General features: G+C 45.6%; 1 protein-coding gene across 1 annotated transcript in view; it reads right to left on the bottom strand.

The window, feature by feature from the left end:
* Positions 1-13,455: 13,455 nt before the first annotated feature.
* Positions 13,456-18,958, bottom strand: part of LOC104542585 — an 8,962-nt gene continuing 3,459 nt past the window's right edge. The window contains exons 4-6 of the mRNA XM_010186946.1: positions 15,795-15,932; positions 15,077-15,196; positions 13,456-13,610 (exon numbers count right to left, since the gene is read on the bottom strand). Of these exons, the coding sequence (XP_010185248.1) occupies positions 13,456-13,610; positions 15,077-15,196; positions 15,795-15,932 (413 nt within the window). The remainder of the gene's footprint in view (positions 13,611-15,076; positions 15,197-15,794; positions 15,933-18,958) is intronic.

Here is an 18,958-nt window from a genome sequence, read left to right as displayed (position 1 = left end):
CTTTTAACTGGTACTAACACCGGTAAAAAAAAAATCTCTTTCGGCACTAAAAGATAAAAAGTTACCTGAGGTAAAATGCACTAAGATCACAGTATTGCTGTCTCTGCGCATCGCAGGAAAACATAGCTTTTCTTCCTCATTTTTGTTATTGTTTCCTTACAAAGAACGCACAAGGGAGGCACATGCAAAAGGAGAGAGGAAGCAACAGCAGCAAACCATTTCTGTGCCTAACCTCTGTCATCTGTGGAGAAAAACAAGCGGAGGGCAGGGGCTGATGTGCCCAGGCATTTCCCCAGCCAAGCAGCCTGTGCTGGCAGCGCTGGCCCTGGGGGGCTGTGGGGACCTCTCTTGCTGGCCACGCTGGCAGGAACATGCAAGGTCTGCACACTTGGACACATCTGCTTCCAGCTCAAGCACCTACAGGGCTTTGGGCAAAGACAGCAACCCCAATCTTTCCTGCCTTTTTTTCCCCCACTGGGTCCATAAAGCAGAGCAGAGGGAAGCATGCTGAAACCACTGCCCACTCTCTGCCCAACCTTGTCACACTTCTTCCTCAAGGCAACATCCCTCAAAGCCACCACCTGCTTCCAGTGTACCCCTGCACTTTGTTTGTCAGCATGCTTAGTTTGCTAATGCACTGGGGTAGGGACCATCCTCTGCGCACACACACAGCCTGCTCGGTACATCCTGCTTGCTGAATACAGAAATGGGGATTGGTACAAACGAAATACAAATGGAAAATTGCGCATGAAGGAGAGAGAGAAGAGCGAGAAAGCTCCACAGCAGCAGAACAAGGCTTAAAAGGACACTCTGTATTCATAATGAAGGCCACTACTTCCACGTAATCAATTTGTCACACCCAGATGCTTGCACTCTTGTAAAATCACAGCTGAAATGACTCAAACTGGAAGCCCCTATGCTCCAACAGACCAGTTATAGCACATCAAACATGACATCGTTTTTACTGTTAGAGAAACAAGTAAACAGGAGCAAGAAACTACTCCTGAAGAACATAAAACTTCTGTTCAAAAATGAGTTTGCTGTGAACAATGAAGAGGTACTCAGAAGAGGCAGTGACGGCTCAATAGCTGAAGTCTCCTGAACACTGTGCATCACAGAAGTGACATCAGGCCTAGGTATTTCTGAGCACTTGGGTCCGTGTGCACAAAATCAACTTACTAAGAGATTTTGTGTAACAAAAGCACAGCCAAGCCAGCAAAGGGGCACACCACCCATCTGCAGCAAGGATTTGCCATGAGATCCTGGTGTGTGCATGGTCCAACCCACCAAACAGCCCCTTTTCTAACCAGCATCGGAAACCTCCTGCACCATCAGACCCAGCTGGACAAGAAGAAAGCACCCTGGGTCTTCAACCTCAGCCTTCCCATGAGATGAGAAGCAGGGAAATGACAATATCCTTGCAACTTTACCTTCCCTCTCTTGAAAGGCAAGATAATGCCATGCTGCAGTCCTGACTGGGCTTCGATCCCTATTTTAAAAGAAGGAAGGGATTTTCTAGATGTTACTGGGAGAGAACTACTGCTGCGCTAACATCTCTGTTACCCCCACAAGAGAAGGCATTAAGAAGAGGGTGTCTGAGGGCAAATGGGTACCTCTGGAAAGCATAGCAACTTTGGGCTACTGCCATGGAGGAGCTCTAGGCATGTACCTTCAGCAACGTGGTGTCAGGTGCATGTCATGAAAACAGTGACAGCAGGGAGCACTGGCAGAGGAGCCCCCTCACCAACCAAGTAGTGGGACAGGCATGGCGAGGGCTATTGCTCGCAGCCATGTGCTGCCACAGCTCAAACGCTGTCCCAGGTTGTGCTGGGCAGGATGAGGCAAGGCCTGCCAGGCCTGTGGATAACCGTGCCCCCATGCTCCTCTGCTCGCCACAGACATCCTCACTCCTACTCATTACACAGGAAGTATCACTGCTGGGCTGAACACAAGCCAGCTAGAAAACCAGGGCACTGACAGAAAAGATGTCTCCCATTACAGCAGTGCTGGAGTTGTCTTCAGTTAGGCCTGTCAGCCCATGGCAAAGGATGCTTGGCCTCTGCTTAGCCCACAGCATTGCCAGACTTCTCCATCTTCAGATTCACAGCAGAGCAGAGGACGGAGCACAGGCGTGACAATGGATGTTTCTTTGCAGCTGCTGTGTGGTATTGTTTCCACTGCAAAAGCCACAAAGTGCTGCAGTCATATACATTTGCTTTTGTTGCTTGCTCTCTCTTTGACTCTTCTGTTCTTTGTAATACACTAACCAATTTCCTCACAGGGAATGTAAGTATCATACTTACATTTCCATGTAAAGGTGACAGAATCCCACACATCTGAAGGCAGCATCTCAAGAGACAATAGTAGCTGTTCCCAGCTCTAAGTCTTCAACCTAGTGATAAACCAATAAACATTCCTGTCTGAGGCTAATAAGAAAAGAGAGTGTTATTAGGTCTAGAAAAGGAAGAGTACAAATACACTTAGTGCATTATTCTCAGGAAAGTCAGCACACAATAAGCCAGTGTGGATTTGTAGCCCATCTGATAATTTGCACCATCTCCCCTGGCATGAAGCTTAGATCATATTAAATGGCATTTGCATGGGACTCACTACTCTTCCCTGAAAGTATAGTCAGACTGCACTCACCACCACCTGAGACTCTCACCATGAAAGATGACAGGAGTCTTGCAAACTCACACCTCTCAATTTCTCACCAAGGCAGACCTCTAGTTAGGCATAGTTTGTGAGGAGAAGAACAATGTGATCTTGATTGTAACACTGGATGGGTAAAAATGTGTGGAGGCGAAGTTTTGGATAAGGCTAACCTTATAAGAATAAATTGCTTGCAAGAGGGACCAACCCTGAGTTTGCATCCTAGCCTGCAAGACTGACATGTGGGCTCCATCTGGGTTGCCATGGATTATAGCTGAGAGTTTCACATCGGCACATTCGCTTCTCCTTCAGCATAACTTTGGTGAACAGGGTGAATTGTGGGCACTGGCTGGAGTGGGGAAAAGCAAAGTTTTCCAAGCAAGAGGAGTTGCCCATGTACTGTGAAATGCTAGGGAACTGCTGGCTTCCACATACAGTTTTAGCCATTTGGGCTGATGAAAGCCACATATCCCATCCTCTTCATTTCTGCCTTACAGAGAGTCAAGAAAGGAAGAATTTCAGGTTGAAAGAAGCAGTACAAATATGAAGATAACTCAAAATAAAGCTTTGGCCAAAGGTTTGCCATGGATGCTGACTCAGTGGCTTGGAGCCCGTTATATGCAAACCGAGAGCACTGCTTTGCCTATGCACAGTGAAAATACTCCAAAGATAGTAACACACTCTGTTGAAAGGTCTGTATGCAGAAACTTTTTCATTCTTCTCTGAACAGAGGTAGGTGGAAGCTTTCAATCTGAGACTCATGCAGAACAGTCCTTGGCTGATTATTTGAAGAGAAATGGTTCCCTTGTGATGTCCGTAATACCACACCATCAGATGCAGATCTGCTCTCTCTCAGACTCATTTTCTTCCTTTCTATCTGTAAGCCTGAGTCCACAGCCAAACCTCACAAGATACACCCGGTTTCAGCCTGGTCTGAAGGAAAGGAACCTCCTTAGAGCAGTCTGACAATCTGCAGTTCACAACAACTGAGGCTAGAGCAGATGTCAGCACCCCATTAGACAGTTCCTCTTGCAGATGATGCATTTCAGTCTTGTTTATCTGATACTGATTTCCATCACCTATAATGATCCTAGAGTTAGGATCTAACATTCAGTGTCTTATTCCAGTAATTTCAGTGACACTACTACTGCAAAACATGTTGCAGTCCAAGCAAAAGTGTGTTGTCATGATGCAGTCAATCTGACTTACACAAGAAGTCAGATAGATGAACAGAACAGTGTCTTCCAGTCTCACATGAACATCTGTATTAACTACAGTATGTCACTTCATCGCCAGAGAGGGGATGGACTAACTACCCAAGGAGGATATTAGAACAGCTGCGCTGAGTAATATATCCAGGAAAGTCAGCTTGTTACTACCATCTAAGTAATCTCATCTGACACTCTCCAGAAATCAGCTTAACAAATGCACGAATAACTGACATCTTGTACCATGTTTTATTCTATTATAGTATTGTAACTCTAGAGAGGAGTCCAAAACAGGTAGTTGGGAGGATGGGAAGTGATCCAGGAGTTTAAGCACAAACAACTGCATAATACATTGCAGTACTAAAAGTAATTTTTCCGAGGAGGGGCCCTGAACGGCCTTTATACAAGTCCCACACACAAAGGCATACAAGCCCCTCTGCTGCTTAGTGTGGATCCCAACTTTGCAACTCAGTTTCCCCTGCTTCTTCTCTGGTCCCACAAGTTTCCTGTGCCCTGTGAACATGGTAGGCATCTCCTCAGTGTGCGAGGGGATGAGGCAGCAGGATGGGCTCATTCCCATCCCAACAGCAGCTCTGCTGCCAACACACCATGCTTGCACAGAAAAGGCCAGCCAGATGCTGTGGAGAGATATGCAAGCATTAGCAAAGAGTGGGACTTTTCAACAGCAAAGTGGAAAGTATAGGCTCAAAGCTGCCCATGTTTCTCAACATTCACAGCCCACATCTCCTGTTGTCAGCCAGGAAGGGTAATGGCTAAGCTGCTGTGTCATTGCATTTCTGAGAATTTCTGGGTTTTAAGATCTCAATAAGGCAGGCAGAGGATGTTCTGTGTAATGCATCGAAGCACCAAGGGATTGGAGTCAAGCTGTGGCTTTTCACAGTAGTTCTACCAAAGCAATACATGAGGCCCAACTCCCGCTGTCACAGTTCTGAGAGTCAGAAGGAAACCAGCCTGTCGCAAGTTACCAAGATTAACGAGAGAGGCACCATCCACCATAATAGTTTTGGTAAACCTCCTTCCTCACACTCTGGGCAGGCAGACATGCTGTGGCAGCTGGACCTTAGTACACACTGCAGCCTGAACAGCCCCTGCAGGCAGCGCCCCATGGGGTCTCCCAGCTCTGGGCCACATCAACACACTGGTGTGAGGTGCTGCAGTGTACCAGCAAGGCGTAAACCCATTTTACAGACGAGGCCTATGTGATCACCCCAGTATTACAAATAGGGAAACAAGGCAGAGGAGGATGAAATTACTTCCTATGGTCAGTCAGCCAGTCCAAAGAAGGACAACAAATGGAACTAAATGCTCCTGTGACCCAAACTCCTGGCTCACAGCTATCTGTATACAAAACACCATTTAAAAGCACCTTCCATTCAGGGCATCTGTTGCCACAAGCAAGGTCTCAGTGGTCAGGTTCAGGATGGTTCTTTTCAGCCACTCCTTTTTGTTTCCACCATGGAAGAACAGGCTTTTTGTTGATGACATTTCTGTCTTGTCCCCCACATACACCACTTTCAGCAACTCAGTAAAAATTTGCTGAACATTAGTGGCCACTTTGCAGAGCTGCAAGTTTACAGTGCAGCCTCAGTGGAAAGTTTCTGCGCATGCCTTGTGACCACATAGGTACAATGCACTGGGTTGGAACTACAGCTGCAGTGCTTATTTGTGTTATCTTGGAAGTTCCTTTAATCTCTGCAGCATCAGTATTTTGGATAAACATAGGCATCTACTTTCCTCTCCCTCTCTGAGGCTGTTTAACCATTGTGGGTTTTTAAGATAGATTATATCAAATTCACAGCAATGTTGTCTCCTACTGACCTTCTCTCCAGCAAAGAAGGGCCTCTCCATCTACAGCTGATTCTCTAGAGGAAGCTATAAACAGGCATTTGTATTTGCAAATAGCAAACCTTTAAATGCTCAACAAAAGGTAAGGAAACAAAAGTCCTTATCAGAAACGAAATCACTTGAAGGAAAAGAACCTGAAACCCTCAACAGCTGTGCAGGAAGATGTACAAACAGAAGCTTAAGTTGCACAGTTTTCACTGTGGCCTCCTATGGCAGCAAGAGAAATCCTGACCCAGCTTGTGCACAGGAATAGAAGTGAACAGGCAAGTTCTAACCTGTATTCAGAGCACCTAAAAAGCTGGCCGAGGTCCTGCCTTCCCACCACCCTTCTCCTATCTCATTTGGCAAAACCAGTACCAGAAAGTGAGATCAGGAGAAAAATCCTGAAAAGGCTGGCAAGAATTAGAGAAGGGCTAGGGAGGAATGGGGGTGAGGGGGAAGAAAAGGTATTTCCCATTTGCTGCTATGGGAAGATTTGTGTTTACTCCCCTTCTTGGACTGATCAAAACTAGCACAGCACATTCCCTGCAAATGGCTCATGAGAAAGGCAGAGAGGAGTATAAAGTCCCTGGTGTCCCAGGCTATGCATTGCCAGAGGGGCTCAAGGGAGCTGTGATAGACCACCAGGAGAGAAGCATATCTGTCTGGAGAACACAGTTCATGCCAAATGCAGAGAGAGTAGGCATGAGGAGGAAGCAGCAGTGCCTACCTACTGCTTTCTGGAGGACAGCATTTTATATCGCCTAAAGAATTCACAGGATTATGGAGGACAGGCCTTGCTTGAGACCCCTGCAGCCCCCCCATCCATTTGAGGGAAGAAACAGCATCTATGACTGCTGTTACTTGCCATCACTTCTGTACCCTCAGTCATGAAGCCTGTGCCCTTTCTTCCTCCTGAATGCTCCGTAGCGGTCTTTGCTCTCTGCAGCCTCCTCCTCTTCCTTGTCTCTTGGTCCTGCCATGGCTCATCCTGTGACGACAGACATACCAGCAGCAGAGGCTATCCCACACCTCAGGTAGCTCCTGCTCCAGGCTCTGTGTGCCACCTTGGAAAAGCCTTCACCCACCCCAGCTTCTGTAGTCAGCTCAAGGTGAAATCAGACTGACTGCCAGCCAGTTGACCACCCATTCACACACATCACTGAATCGCATCCCTGCTGTCCCAAATCCCCTAACTATAGGTTTCTCTGTTGTTTCAAGGGAGAAATCTCTGAGGCCTATCTCTGAGGCTCTGTGATGGAAAGCCTCCACAAAAGTGCAATGTAAACTTCTCATGCTCTTTCGCTTCATGTCATGCATTCAAAGTCACTACTGCAATTCTTTCCACATAGACAAAAAGACCATTGCGTCATCTTTTTCTTTCTTTTTTTGTTTGTTCGAAGATATCTTATTGTATGACTTTTAGTATCAAAAAACCCCTTTTAAAACTGCTTCATTCCTTAGTTCTGGGAAAATATATTTTACCCTTAAAGATGAACTTGTATAAACCAAAGCTGCAACAGCCATACTGGCAAGAGGACAGTCACCAAATTATATTTCTTTATCCCATTTGCATGTGATACTGGAACAGATAATGATTCTTTTTAATGCACTGTATTTGCAATTCCAAAAAATTTGCTGCATATTGCCTCCAAGTAATTCTTGGTTTGTAATACATCTATTTTCTATAGCGTTAGACAATACTAAAACTATCGGTAGTTATCATCAGTTTCGGTGATTTTTTTAAATTCTGCATAGGATTCAGGTTCCAAGTTTTGTTTTTTCCCCTCATTTCAGATACTAACTATAAAATACACACTTTATACTATAGCCCTATCCAATATTTTGTCATGGATATTGACTGTGATGTGGAATATGCTAACCAGAAAAATAAATCAATTAAAAATAAGCTGACACTAGTCACCCCTATTTGCTACCTCTACAGACAGGAACCTTTCCTTACCATGAGTGTTTGTCAACGGCATGATGACCAGACTACAGATGTCTCCCTGTGCATTATGATCAGCCCCTGCTCCAAAATGCCCATAAACCAAGAGGGCATAGGCCAGGTATTCCTATCTCCCAGGAGGCAGAGACTCGCTCCATCCTCAAAACACCCGCACCTCCAGCCCTCAGGGACCACAGAGAGGGAAGAGAAAACCCACCAGTCACTCCCCTCACTGTCTGCAGATCCACAGCCAGCTCCAGCTGGGATATCAGGCATCCCTGGTCACAGCCCATCAGGTCAAAACCCAGCTCCTCAAGTGAAGAGGAGACATGGTGCTGGCAGACAGCCCCTTCTCTGAGCAAAGCTCGATGGCAGTGGGAGGTACATGGTTGATGAGAGGGTGGGGAAACCCCAGGGACAAGGAGCTGCTTGGGGCTGAGATTTCACCTCCTGGCTGAGGTAGGAAATACCCCCATGAAGATGCCAATGATGCCATCAGCATGCATAGGCAGAACTGCTCTGGGCTCTTCACATGCCACTTGAATGTAATTGATATCAAGCTCCTGAGGACTTTAGACATATCTGAACACTTTAGGGGGCTGTATCTGCCTCCACCACCCCACCCCCTCTGCTCTCTTCTTCCTTATCATTAAACATCCTTAGCCCTTAAGGCAGTCTGCTTTGGTACAGGCAGGGAACAGCTTCTTTAGTCCCCATCAATAGTAGATGTCTGTGTGATTCAGCCACGTTGCTTGCTGGTGATCAAGAGGGCTGGAGGTAAGAGTCTCTCAGTCCCAGAGCTGGCCAAGACCTCCACTTCAGCCCATCAGCCAGCCTGGAACCAAAAAAGTGGTGTTTGAGGGAGGCCAGCCAGAAAGATGCCACATGTCCTAGTGGTCCTGCACAGCCCAAAGAGATCGTACCCAAGTTTAATTAATCTTGATATAATTAACACAACACCTGCCACCATTTGCTTGCTGGAAGAATACAAATATTTAGAAGGGCTTCATCTAAGAGCCTTCTAGGTTCTCAATAAAGACTCCCCTGCTACCTCCAGTCACATCCCCTGCCTGAGAGATGAGTCACATAATCTTGCAGAAATGAAACACAGCATTCATTATTAACAAAACCAATACCGGATGCAGTCACCAGTTGTCAAAGATCACAGGGTCCCCATTGGGCTGATTATGATGTTGTTTGCAGCATGTTTTACACCAGAGGACAAGAGGGGAGCATTGCATACGCTCAGGAGGCACTTCATCGCTGCTAGCCTTGTACAGGCAGAGTTTCATTGCAGACAGGCACTGAGGAGCTTGGCTGAAGGCAAAAGCAATATCCAAATGCTAATCCAGGCTTCTGCAGTGACACATGACCAAATTCTGCATCCATCTCAGACAGATATGGGTGATACTGCTCTTCTTGCCCATTCCTGTTACCAGTTCTATGTGTTTATCTATGAAAGTCCTACTCTTCTAGATTTTATAGTGCCACCACAATTTGTTGGCTAACATTAAGGAAATTGTTTTGAGGATATCTATGAGTGACACTGTAACCTACAGCTGAGTTTCACATGAACTCTTCTCTTTTGCCTTTTTTGAAATGAATTGCAATAATTCATAAAACATGACAAGAACTTACTATGCACATGCCTAAAATCTAGAGGTTTTTTTCAACTGCATCGGGATTTTAATCGGAAGTTAACAAAAACAGCAGTCTTTCATGGCTCTTCAGTATTTACAAAGAACATTTTATGTGCTATTGTGAACTGGCCTGTTATTGGTTATGTCTGTCAGCTCTCAGACTTACCAACTTCTACTCTGTTTCTGCAGAGCTAATGTTAGCAGAGAGGGCTGGTCCTTCAGCTCCCCCCAAATTGCCGGCTCTTGCCCTGGCGCCTCTGCCCCCATGCTGGGCTCCGAGGGAGGACCCCAGGCACTACGTACACAGCCACTGGGACATCAGGTGCTGCAGCCTGGGATAGATCTGGGAAAGCAGAGCCCAAACTGCTTCATTACTGGGACGTGCAGCTTTACTGACATGAGAATTCTGTGAGCATGAGTTCATCCTGAATGCCAAAAAAACCTAAAGGGATCATTACTCTTTTTCTGCTCCCTGTTATATGTTTATTTTCTGCTTTTGCTTTCACTTACCTTAAGTCATATAAGATAATTCTTTGTTCTCCTTTTATATTCATAAAGAAGCATAAATTAGATGAAGAAAAGGCCGCATATTACATTTTACGTCATTTGTTGCTTAGCATATGCCACAAGCAGAGGGTAATTTTTCTCTTCCCACCTTGAAACGCTGACATGAATACAAACCATTGGTCGTTTGCCTTAGCTGAAAAGAAGCCACATCCCAAAACATTCACATTTCCCACAGAGCAGAGCTCCCCTGACACTGCCAGGACTTGATGAGCAGAGGGATGGATCCTCCTGCCCTACTGCCATCCTTCCCCAGCCAGGACCAGTGGCTGGAGAGGATGACATGACTGCCAGCTCTCCATGCAGCAACCTTCCCATGAAAAGCATCAGCTCCCCACAGGAGACCAGAGGCACCCAGAGGCACCCTGGCAACAAGGGCTCCCTCAGCAACCCAGGAAGAGCAGGGCTGGCATGGCACAGTCTCACCAAGGCCACCAGAAGCCTCAAAGAGTCCACACAGAGATCTTTTATCCTGGTTTTTCAGGCCCAAAAGTATCCTCGCTATTGTCTGGGTGGTGCAGAGCCATAGTCAGGCTGGAAAACAACGGCAAATTCAGGTGGGTGGCTCCTTGGGATGCTGGGTTCACAGGCTGCAGGACAGGATCATCCCCTGTCCTGTCACATCACTGTGCCAGGGCTAACCTTGTAATGGTAAAGTCAAGGGATTTTACATAATCACAAACCATCAGGACATTGGTTTTTACCCACCTCCTGGGCCCACTTGTCTAAGGGTGAGCATGAGACAGTCACCTCCTTCTTGCAAAAGAAGCTATGCAGTCAAGCATCCTCTCTCATAGCTAAGGTGGCTTAGGTGTCACAAAAAATAAAGATGGATAAAGATGGGTGAAACAAGGCCATCTCCCTGCATCCCTTCCCTGCACCTCACCATTCAGGCAAGGTGCCAGAGCAGGGTTTGGTGAGCTACTGGTGCACTCGGATGTGCAGGCACATTGGCACACACACTCCAATGGGGACTAGTTACATGCCACTGTCCTACAGCCTCTCCTGGACTGACTTACAAACAGAAGTCCTTGTGATCTCTGTTCCCTAGACCACCCAAGTCAGCTCTAAACAGCGGTAATTTGTTATCACCTTTCCTTTATTTGGCCAGGTGAAAATTTGGAAATCAGCCTGTATTTCAGTGAAAACCATGAGGAAACGATTATAAAAATAACAGAACTTAAACATTTTCAAAACAAGTTAGAAAACAGATCTTTTTATTAGGAACAAAATCATCACAGGGAAAAAGAAAAAAAAACTGAAACGCCAAAAAAGAACAATAGCTGAGCATGAACACACACAGTTAAAGGAAGAGCGCAGACTGCATGACTTCTCTCCTGACCTCACTGTAACAGAAACCTTTGCCCCATTGCTAAACAGCACCTTCAGCACGGAAGGACAGAAAACCAGCTATGTCCTATCTATCCCATCAAGACGTCTCAAATCTCAGACTCTCATCTCAATGGGAAAAATTCTTCCCAGCCTGGGGTCACACCAGCGGCAGTGGTAACAGCTGCCAGGGCACCCCCAGCCAAGGCAGCACTCAGACAAGCTGGAGCAGGGATGCACCAGCCCAGCAGGACAAGGCTGGCCCAGCTCTGTCACCCTCAGCACCCAAAATGCTGACATCTTCTTCAGTGCAGCTCAGAGCACTGTTCAGCCTCTGAAGCATGTACTGGTGTCTACTGTCCCCTGCCTGCCCCTACCAGAAAGTGCAGAAGAGAAGCGAAGATGACTACGTTCCCCTATTTCAGTGTCAATGCCACTGCGCTGCCTACAGACAGCTGTCACTCCAAGCGCTCAGCATCACATTTTTGTCATTCAGCTTTCCTTTGAGGAATGTTTGTACTGAAAGGAGATTGCACAGCACCAAGAGGAAAAGAATTATTATCTCCCTCTTACTGTGGAAAATCTGATTCCTGTGGCAGCCTTACAAAGCAGAGAGAGGCTGAATCACCATCAACACAGCACACAAGATCCAAAACTCTTCTAAACAGAATTACAGGACAAGAAAACAATAACAGCCACCTATGGCTGGGCATCACCAATGCATAGCTTTGCCGTGTACACAGAAGGACTCCCAGGTAAGCATGCAGCCATCGGGCCACCTCCCCCACCTGGGAGAGAATCATTAGCTTGGTTTCGATCTTGCTGGGGTTCTTGCAGACCTTGCTGGGTGGCATTTACAAAGCATGCCTTAAATCCGTTTCCAGATGATTCATGATGCAATGTCAGCACAATATAAAACAGGGTCAAAATGACAAGTGAAGAGAGGAACACAATACACACCTCCTCATCTCATTTGGCCCTGCTCTGTAACAGCTCTACTTCTACTCTATCATGCCTTTCTAGCCCACATGCCTCACTTCGGACTACTAAAATACACTAACAGAGTAAATACCTTGCTCTGGCAGTGCATCCTGCAGCTCAACAGCCCTGCAGTCCCCAGCAGCTTTGCCAAAGGACTCGGCTACCTGCTGCCCATGACTGAGTCCTTGCCCTCCCCTCACCTCGTCCTTCTTCCCTGCAGGCCTACCCCAGCTGCTCCACTCGCAAACCTCCCCTGAGCAGAACAGGACATGCTTAGCAGCAAGACTTGCCTAAGAGATTCTATAAATTGCTGCTGTCTGTGCAAATAACACAGCACTAAAAAAGCCTACACGCACAGACAGATGGCCAGATTATTCAGCTCACAGTACCTAAACTATTACACTAAAGGCACTAATGCTTGCACTGATGAACGATCTCAGCATTATAATCAACTTTTCTGCCAAAATTACAGATCCAAGCCCCAGGTCTCCTTCTGCTGGAAGCAAGCAAGCAAGCGACAGAGCTGTTTCAACTCACTGGCAACCCCAGCAGTTAGGTTCTGGTGAAAGGTAACCGGTAGCCCCCTGCCATTACAGGGCACCAAAGGGCGAGCAAGCCAGCGTCACCTCCCAGGGTCTGCATGTAGGAGCCCCTACCACCACCCCTGGCCCCATGCAGCAACCAGTGAGGGCCAAATCACAAAGGGTCTGGAGCTCAGAGGAGCCATTCAGATAAACACCCAGCACAGCAGATACCTAGCTGAAACCTCCATTGAGCTTTTTTTTGAAGGGACTGTGAAAAATGCCTTGAAATCTCCTGAGATGAGGCTTTCTCAGGAAATTTCTGGTATGTACTTGTCTCTTTCTGGGACCAGCAGGACACCTCAGTCCACCTGTCATGCCTGCCCCTTGCAGAAACCACTGTCTGGAGAAGACATGGCAAGGCATGGGGTGGGCAGGTAGCAGGAGGAACTGCCCGTCTCATTTCAGGCTGTCCTCTGCAGTTTAACTGCAGCTCTGTTAACACGCAAAGCATCAAATTGCTGTCTGGTTCTGTGTATTAGTGAACCTGTCAGCCCACAGCAGGGTGGCCTTGAAGCCACACATGTGCTTTTTCTTATATATTTTTTTAAATTTTTTTTTTTTTAGATGAGATTAACAGGCCTGACACCTTATGTCTTTGCCCTGCTAAAATTTTCTGGACCAATTCTTACACACAGTGAGACTATGGGATGCAAAGGACAGGTGTCATAGGCTCCAAGACAGGGTGGAACAGCCAGCGTGCCACATCAGTCATCAGTTGGATCCGGAAAACAGTCTGAGGCATTTTCCTGGCTTTCCACATCAACTATGACCTCTGGGTCTGGCATTTCCTGAGGCTCTATCTCCATTTGTAAGTTTTCTTCCACTTGGGGCTGGGGCTCAATGTCTTGACCAGCAGAATCTGGAAAAGAAGGGAGAAATGGTTTATAAGCACCCGTGCTATGCTCACCCTCATGGAAATTCTCCGCTCAGTCCCTGATGCTGCAGGCTGCCTAACCAGCTCAGTCCCCTCTTCCCTGGTGCCTGCAAACCAAATTTCAATTTTCTTTGTATTTACTCATCTATTGGGCTGTCATGGCTTTAGACACTTTGGTGCTGAAGCTGTCTGGGCTCACTGCCCAGAATATACCAAAATACCAAAGCCAGATCTATTCAGTTACATCTGAGGAATTAAAAATGGCTAACAGCACACATTTAATATGTTCTCACCTAAACAGTTTCCACACACATCTCTACTTTTTACTTATTTGTAGAAAATGTAAATATGAGATATTTTGTTAGTCAAACTGACAATGCGTAATTTTTTGTTTTAAAAAAACTATTAATAAAAATATTCTTTTTTTAAAAAAGTTCTGCACTTGAAATGTATTAATATCAAACAATGGTCTGAATGACTTACATTTATTTTTTTTCTTTATTACACTATGTTCATGAGTAGCATTTAATATTTTGAAAGCAGCATTCAAGGTCAGACGTAAAGGATAGCTGAGCTGCTGAAAGGCCATGTATGGTACATTGAAGGACACCAGAAGTGGAGACAGCACTGCTGAGACCAGGCTATGACCTATGTCATGTTGCTCTGGTTCGTGATGTCTCTGCTAGACCTACTTCAGTTGAAGCGAGAAGGTGCTGCCAGCATTCGTGTTTGTGAAACAAAATTGAAGGAAACATAATGCAAAAAGTGGAGTATTAACATCAAGACCTCACAGAACAGGGGAGTTCTGAAAGGTTTTTATCGCTGCAGTCTCTTGACCATACTGTGCTAAAGCTGTGGGGTTTTAATCATGATTTCTTTGAAGGATTTAAAATATTACTGTATTCCCACTTTAGCACCAATTTAAGGAAATACACAACCCTCTGAGTTTGATAGGATCTAGCTGTGCTTACAGCTCAGCATGTTGGTGGATGCTGTCCTGAAGATGACTGATACAGAAACAATGCCAATTCTTACAAGATGTTACTGATGAGAAGGGGGTGAATATGATAAAATTGCAGGAAAACTGCTAAGTTTTGGGGGGGTTGCTGTTTTTTGAGATGCATATTTTAGCACAGGAGATGCTGGAACAGACAGTTTTCATTCTGTTGGCAGTACCCTCTGTGGGATGCTTATGAGATGGCTGCTGCTATATGTCATGTATGGGTGAAGGCAGAAGCTACTCCTGTGCTGAAGCAGAGCACAAGTAAGGTACCGATAAATGACCTGCACCAGCTTCTGTCGTCTGGATAAGATGCAGCATCTTCCCTGCACTAGCGAGTCCCAGGCCTTTCTCTACAGTCAGCTCCTCCCCCATCAGCCACACACATCCATTTTGTCCTTCACCCTCCTAAACGAGCTCTGTCCAACTTAAAACAAGTCACTGGACCCACCAGGCTTTGGAGGGCAGTCGATTTGGGCAGCTTGAACCTCAACATGGTCTCCATTGGGGGGGCTCTTCACACCTTCACTGGAGACCACGGACATTGTTAATCCGTCATCCTTCTCCTCATCTGTAAAACAAAAACCAGATACTTGAAGAGGTCCCCCACATCCCAGCAACTCCGTCATGTTCATTGCAAGGCCAGATCACCAACACATGCTTGCATCTCCTCCTCATGTGGCACTGGTTCCATTCCCAGAGCAGAGAGATGCTGAATATAGAAGGGCATTGCCAACCTGACAGGGACCAGCTTGGCCATGCTGACAAGATCACAGCTTGAGGTGGCCTCACTGGGCACAGGCAGATTGCACTCAGGGACTGGTGCTGACAAAGGACTGCCATCGGAAGCCCTCAGGTGCTTTCAGGATCAGACCTGAACAAGGGCCAATTTTCTTGTCCACAGAAAAGGTTTTCCTATGTTTCTTTCCTCCCAGGAGGACATGCTGGCAAGTGTGAGGTGAAAAAGGGAAAAGCAAGGTTTCAAGCCCCTGCTGGTGGTAACAGTTGTCTATGAGCTAGTAGTTTTCTGCTCTACCAGGTCAAGGGAGGGCTGGCTGGAGGACAAGTAGCCACACAGCCAAGACCAGTTTATGCTATTTCAACTCCAGGCAGCACAAACACAGTTCTCTGTGAGACTCATCCCAGGGGCAACAGTGTTCTCCACTCACCTGAAGGCACTGGGATGAACTTGTGTTTCCTCTTCATGCAGCAACATATGACTGAGGACACAACCACCACCAGGACAACAACACCACCTGCACACCCTGCCAGGATGTAAATGAACCACGGGTACTGCAGCAGGTCTCCTGTAAGAAGGACATGGTACTGTAAGCTACCACAGTGGACTAACAGGAGAAACCCTGCAGCCAGATTAGAGCATGTGGCCATTGCTGTTGCATCTGTTTGGATCCGGGGAGTTGATATTATGAACTGTGGCACACAGTGATTTATGTCACATCATTTAATTATGGTACAGAATTTTTTGTTAAGAGAAGAGACTTGTGTGACTATGCTCTGTGCTTTCGTTTCTGCCTACCCTGACCAGTAACATTTAAGATAATTCCTAAATTATAATAAAATTTAACGGAGAAGGCAGTGGTTTGAAAGACACTACATTTCAAGTTTTATGAAAACAAGCAGCTGAGGAGGGAGACCTAAGCCAGGATCTCTACTGAAAGAAAAGCTGCAGAGTCTACCCTCAGAGTTCATATTAGGCCCAAGAGAATACACCTGGGACAGCCATGTAATGACTATAGCAACCTCAAAGCAAGTCTGTTCAGAGCCTGTACTTCCTCAGGCACCAGGGACCACAGCCACCAGGGTCAGAGCTGTAGGAAACCGCCTCCACTGCTGCCTGGGGAAGGATTTTTCTTTGTTTCCCCTTCCCAACCCGGATCACGCAAAACTCCTAGCAGGAGGCGACAGCTACAGATGGCTGAGCAGAAGGCCACACAGAAGTCGGTGGTAATGATTACCCAGTTCAGAGTCTCTTGCTCAGGGTGGCTTTGACGAGTCAAATGGGCACACACATCGCAACTGAGCTGGGATGCTGCTAGAGGGCATCACAGACTTGCAGAAGGAGAGATCTGTCCAGACTCCTTCACTAAGACAGTTTGGTCCAATCTGGGGCAGCCAGTAGGAAAATTCTTCTTCCCATATGACAAAAAACCCCATACAGCTCAACTATCACTATAGTACAAGTCTTTAAAACTCTTTAGGTAAACCTACATCGGCGCTTTTTGAATCATTTGGCTGCACAGCACAGCACTGGGAAAACCAACAGGCCCATTTGGAGCTCAGTTTTGAGACCCCAAACGCACAAATTGCTGAATATTCTGAGGCTGGGGAGTGTTTCAAATGTTCCAGGACATACTACATGCTGTCATAGTCCACATATTCACCAGAACAGTAGAAACAACTGTAGGTGAGTGCTCCTGTGTGTGAAATCACACATACTCAAAAGTATTTTCAGAGTGCTCATTCCAGTCTCTTTAGGAACAGTTACCATGTTCAAAAAATCTATACTAAAGAATTAAACCTTCAACAAGTGAGAAATCATTTTCCTAATAATTTCCTTTTTGGATGAAAGATTAGAGAATTTTGTCACAAGCATAAATATGTGTTGGCAATATTTTCCTAAATGTTTTTTCCTAAAAATTTGCTATTTGGTAAAAGGGGTTTTTTTGAGATAAAATATTGTGTTAAAATGAGAAATAAATAAGTAACAGAGCATGAATCAATAAAATACTTTTATATGTGTTGACTTGTTAACTTCTGAATCCTCTGCTTTAGATCCTGCATGATCAGAGCCCTTTGGTGCCTGGGAAGTTTATAGTATTTCTGCCAAATTGTTTTATGCTATCAATTACTCAAAATTAATTTAGTTAGCCAACAGATTGCCCAGATAGGTGCTTTTACACAGATCTTATGCCTATAGTGGCAAAACTGTGGAAAAAACTGTATTCAGCCCTTTGCCAGGAGCAAATAATAATCCACAAAAATAAGGAATTAGTCTTTAATTAATTCAATTGAACTCACTTCTCTCCAATTCATTTTACCAGTATCCAGAACTGCTTTAGTTCACTATTTATGAATGTGGTTGTATTTGGTGACTAAAATGTAGAATCATTGCTACTTTATTGTTCTCAGACCCTTCCAAATATGTGTTCACACATGTATCTATCCTGACAGAGCTATCACTAAATTCCCCTGGTGGCTTTTTAAGAGGAAATAGGGAACCAATATCACACTCAGGGGACTGGGCAGCCACCCAGAATAAGCCATGGTAACTGTCAGCACTCACGTGATTTATCACAGGGCTTGGCTTATGGATGTCTGCATCCTCGTTCCCCAGTGCCTCGGCCAACTTGGGTCTGACTATGCTGAACAACCTTTGACCAATTTAACTGGACAAAATTAAAATCACTGCTCCACAACCACACATGCCTAACTTGTACAGATTGGCCAGCAGTGCCAACACGGTCAGACATGAACAGCCTCACGGCATTTCTGTTGAATGCCAACACCAGGATACAGGCTTTTTGTCAGTAATTTTGCTTTCACACCAACAGTATGCCAGCCATAGAAGAAAAGACAATATCTGCTGTAGAGTTGGAGCGTCTCAGACCTGATTTCTAAAATGCTAACTGTTGTTGCACAGTACAATTTCTCTACTAGCAAAGGTGATTAAATTAAATACAGGTAAATTATTAACAAACCTTATGGTTAAATTATAGTACCCTGACATAGTTTTGATGACCATCTTCCCTGCCATAGAGAAGAAAAACCTTCAGTACTGGAGATGCAAGTAATATCACACCCTAATTTTTATTTTTTTTTATTAAATGTGAGCTTACAACACAGACCAGTACTTTGTATCATGAGGTTCTGGCAGTTTTGATCAGTCCTAGCATCCAGATTTTCTGTCTCATTAAACTATGGCCTCATTCAAGCAGAGTACTTGGCATTTATGGGTATCTTGCAAATGGATGAAGTCACAGCCTTCTCACAGAGCTACATATCTGAGTAGGGACATGGAGGGGGAAAACCTACATTTCATAATTAAATTATCTGTGTCTTCACCTCACCTTTGATGGTGTGGGGCTGATGGAGGGACATTTGTATAGACTAGTAAATCTTTGTGCAGCTGGCCCAGATAAGGAGAGAAAGGACCTCCTGAAAAAACTGTCATCTCTTCTCTGGTTCCAGGCTGTGTCAGTCTGAGCCACAGGAGGGAGAAGGAAGTCAAGGGTGCACTTTCTAAAGGGAGGCTGTGCTAAGTCTGGAAGGCAGCTGCCAGAGGACAGAAGAGTTCAGCATTATGCAGACAGCA

The sequence above is a fragment of the Mesitornis unicolor genome, unplaced genomic scaffold (genome assembly GCF_000695765.1).
Source record: "Mesitornis unicolor isolate BGI_N332 unplaced genomic scaffold, ASM69576v1 scaffold21386, whole genome shotgun sequence".
Taxonomy (NCBI): domain Eukaryota; kingdom Metazoa; phylum Chordata; class Aves; order Mesitornithiformes; family Mesitornithidae; genus Mesitornis; species Mesitornis unicolor.
The sequence above is the reverse complement of the archived record's forward strand: the minus strand, read 5'-3'. Positions and strand labels throughout refer to the sequence as shown.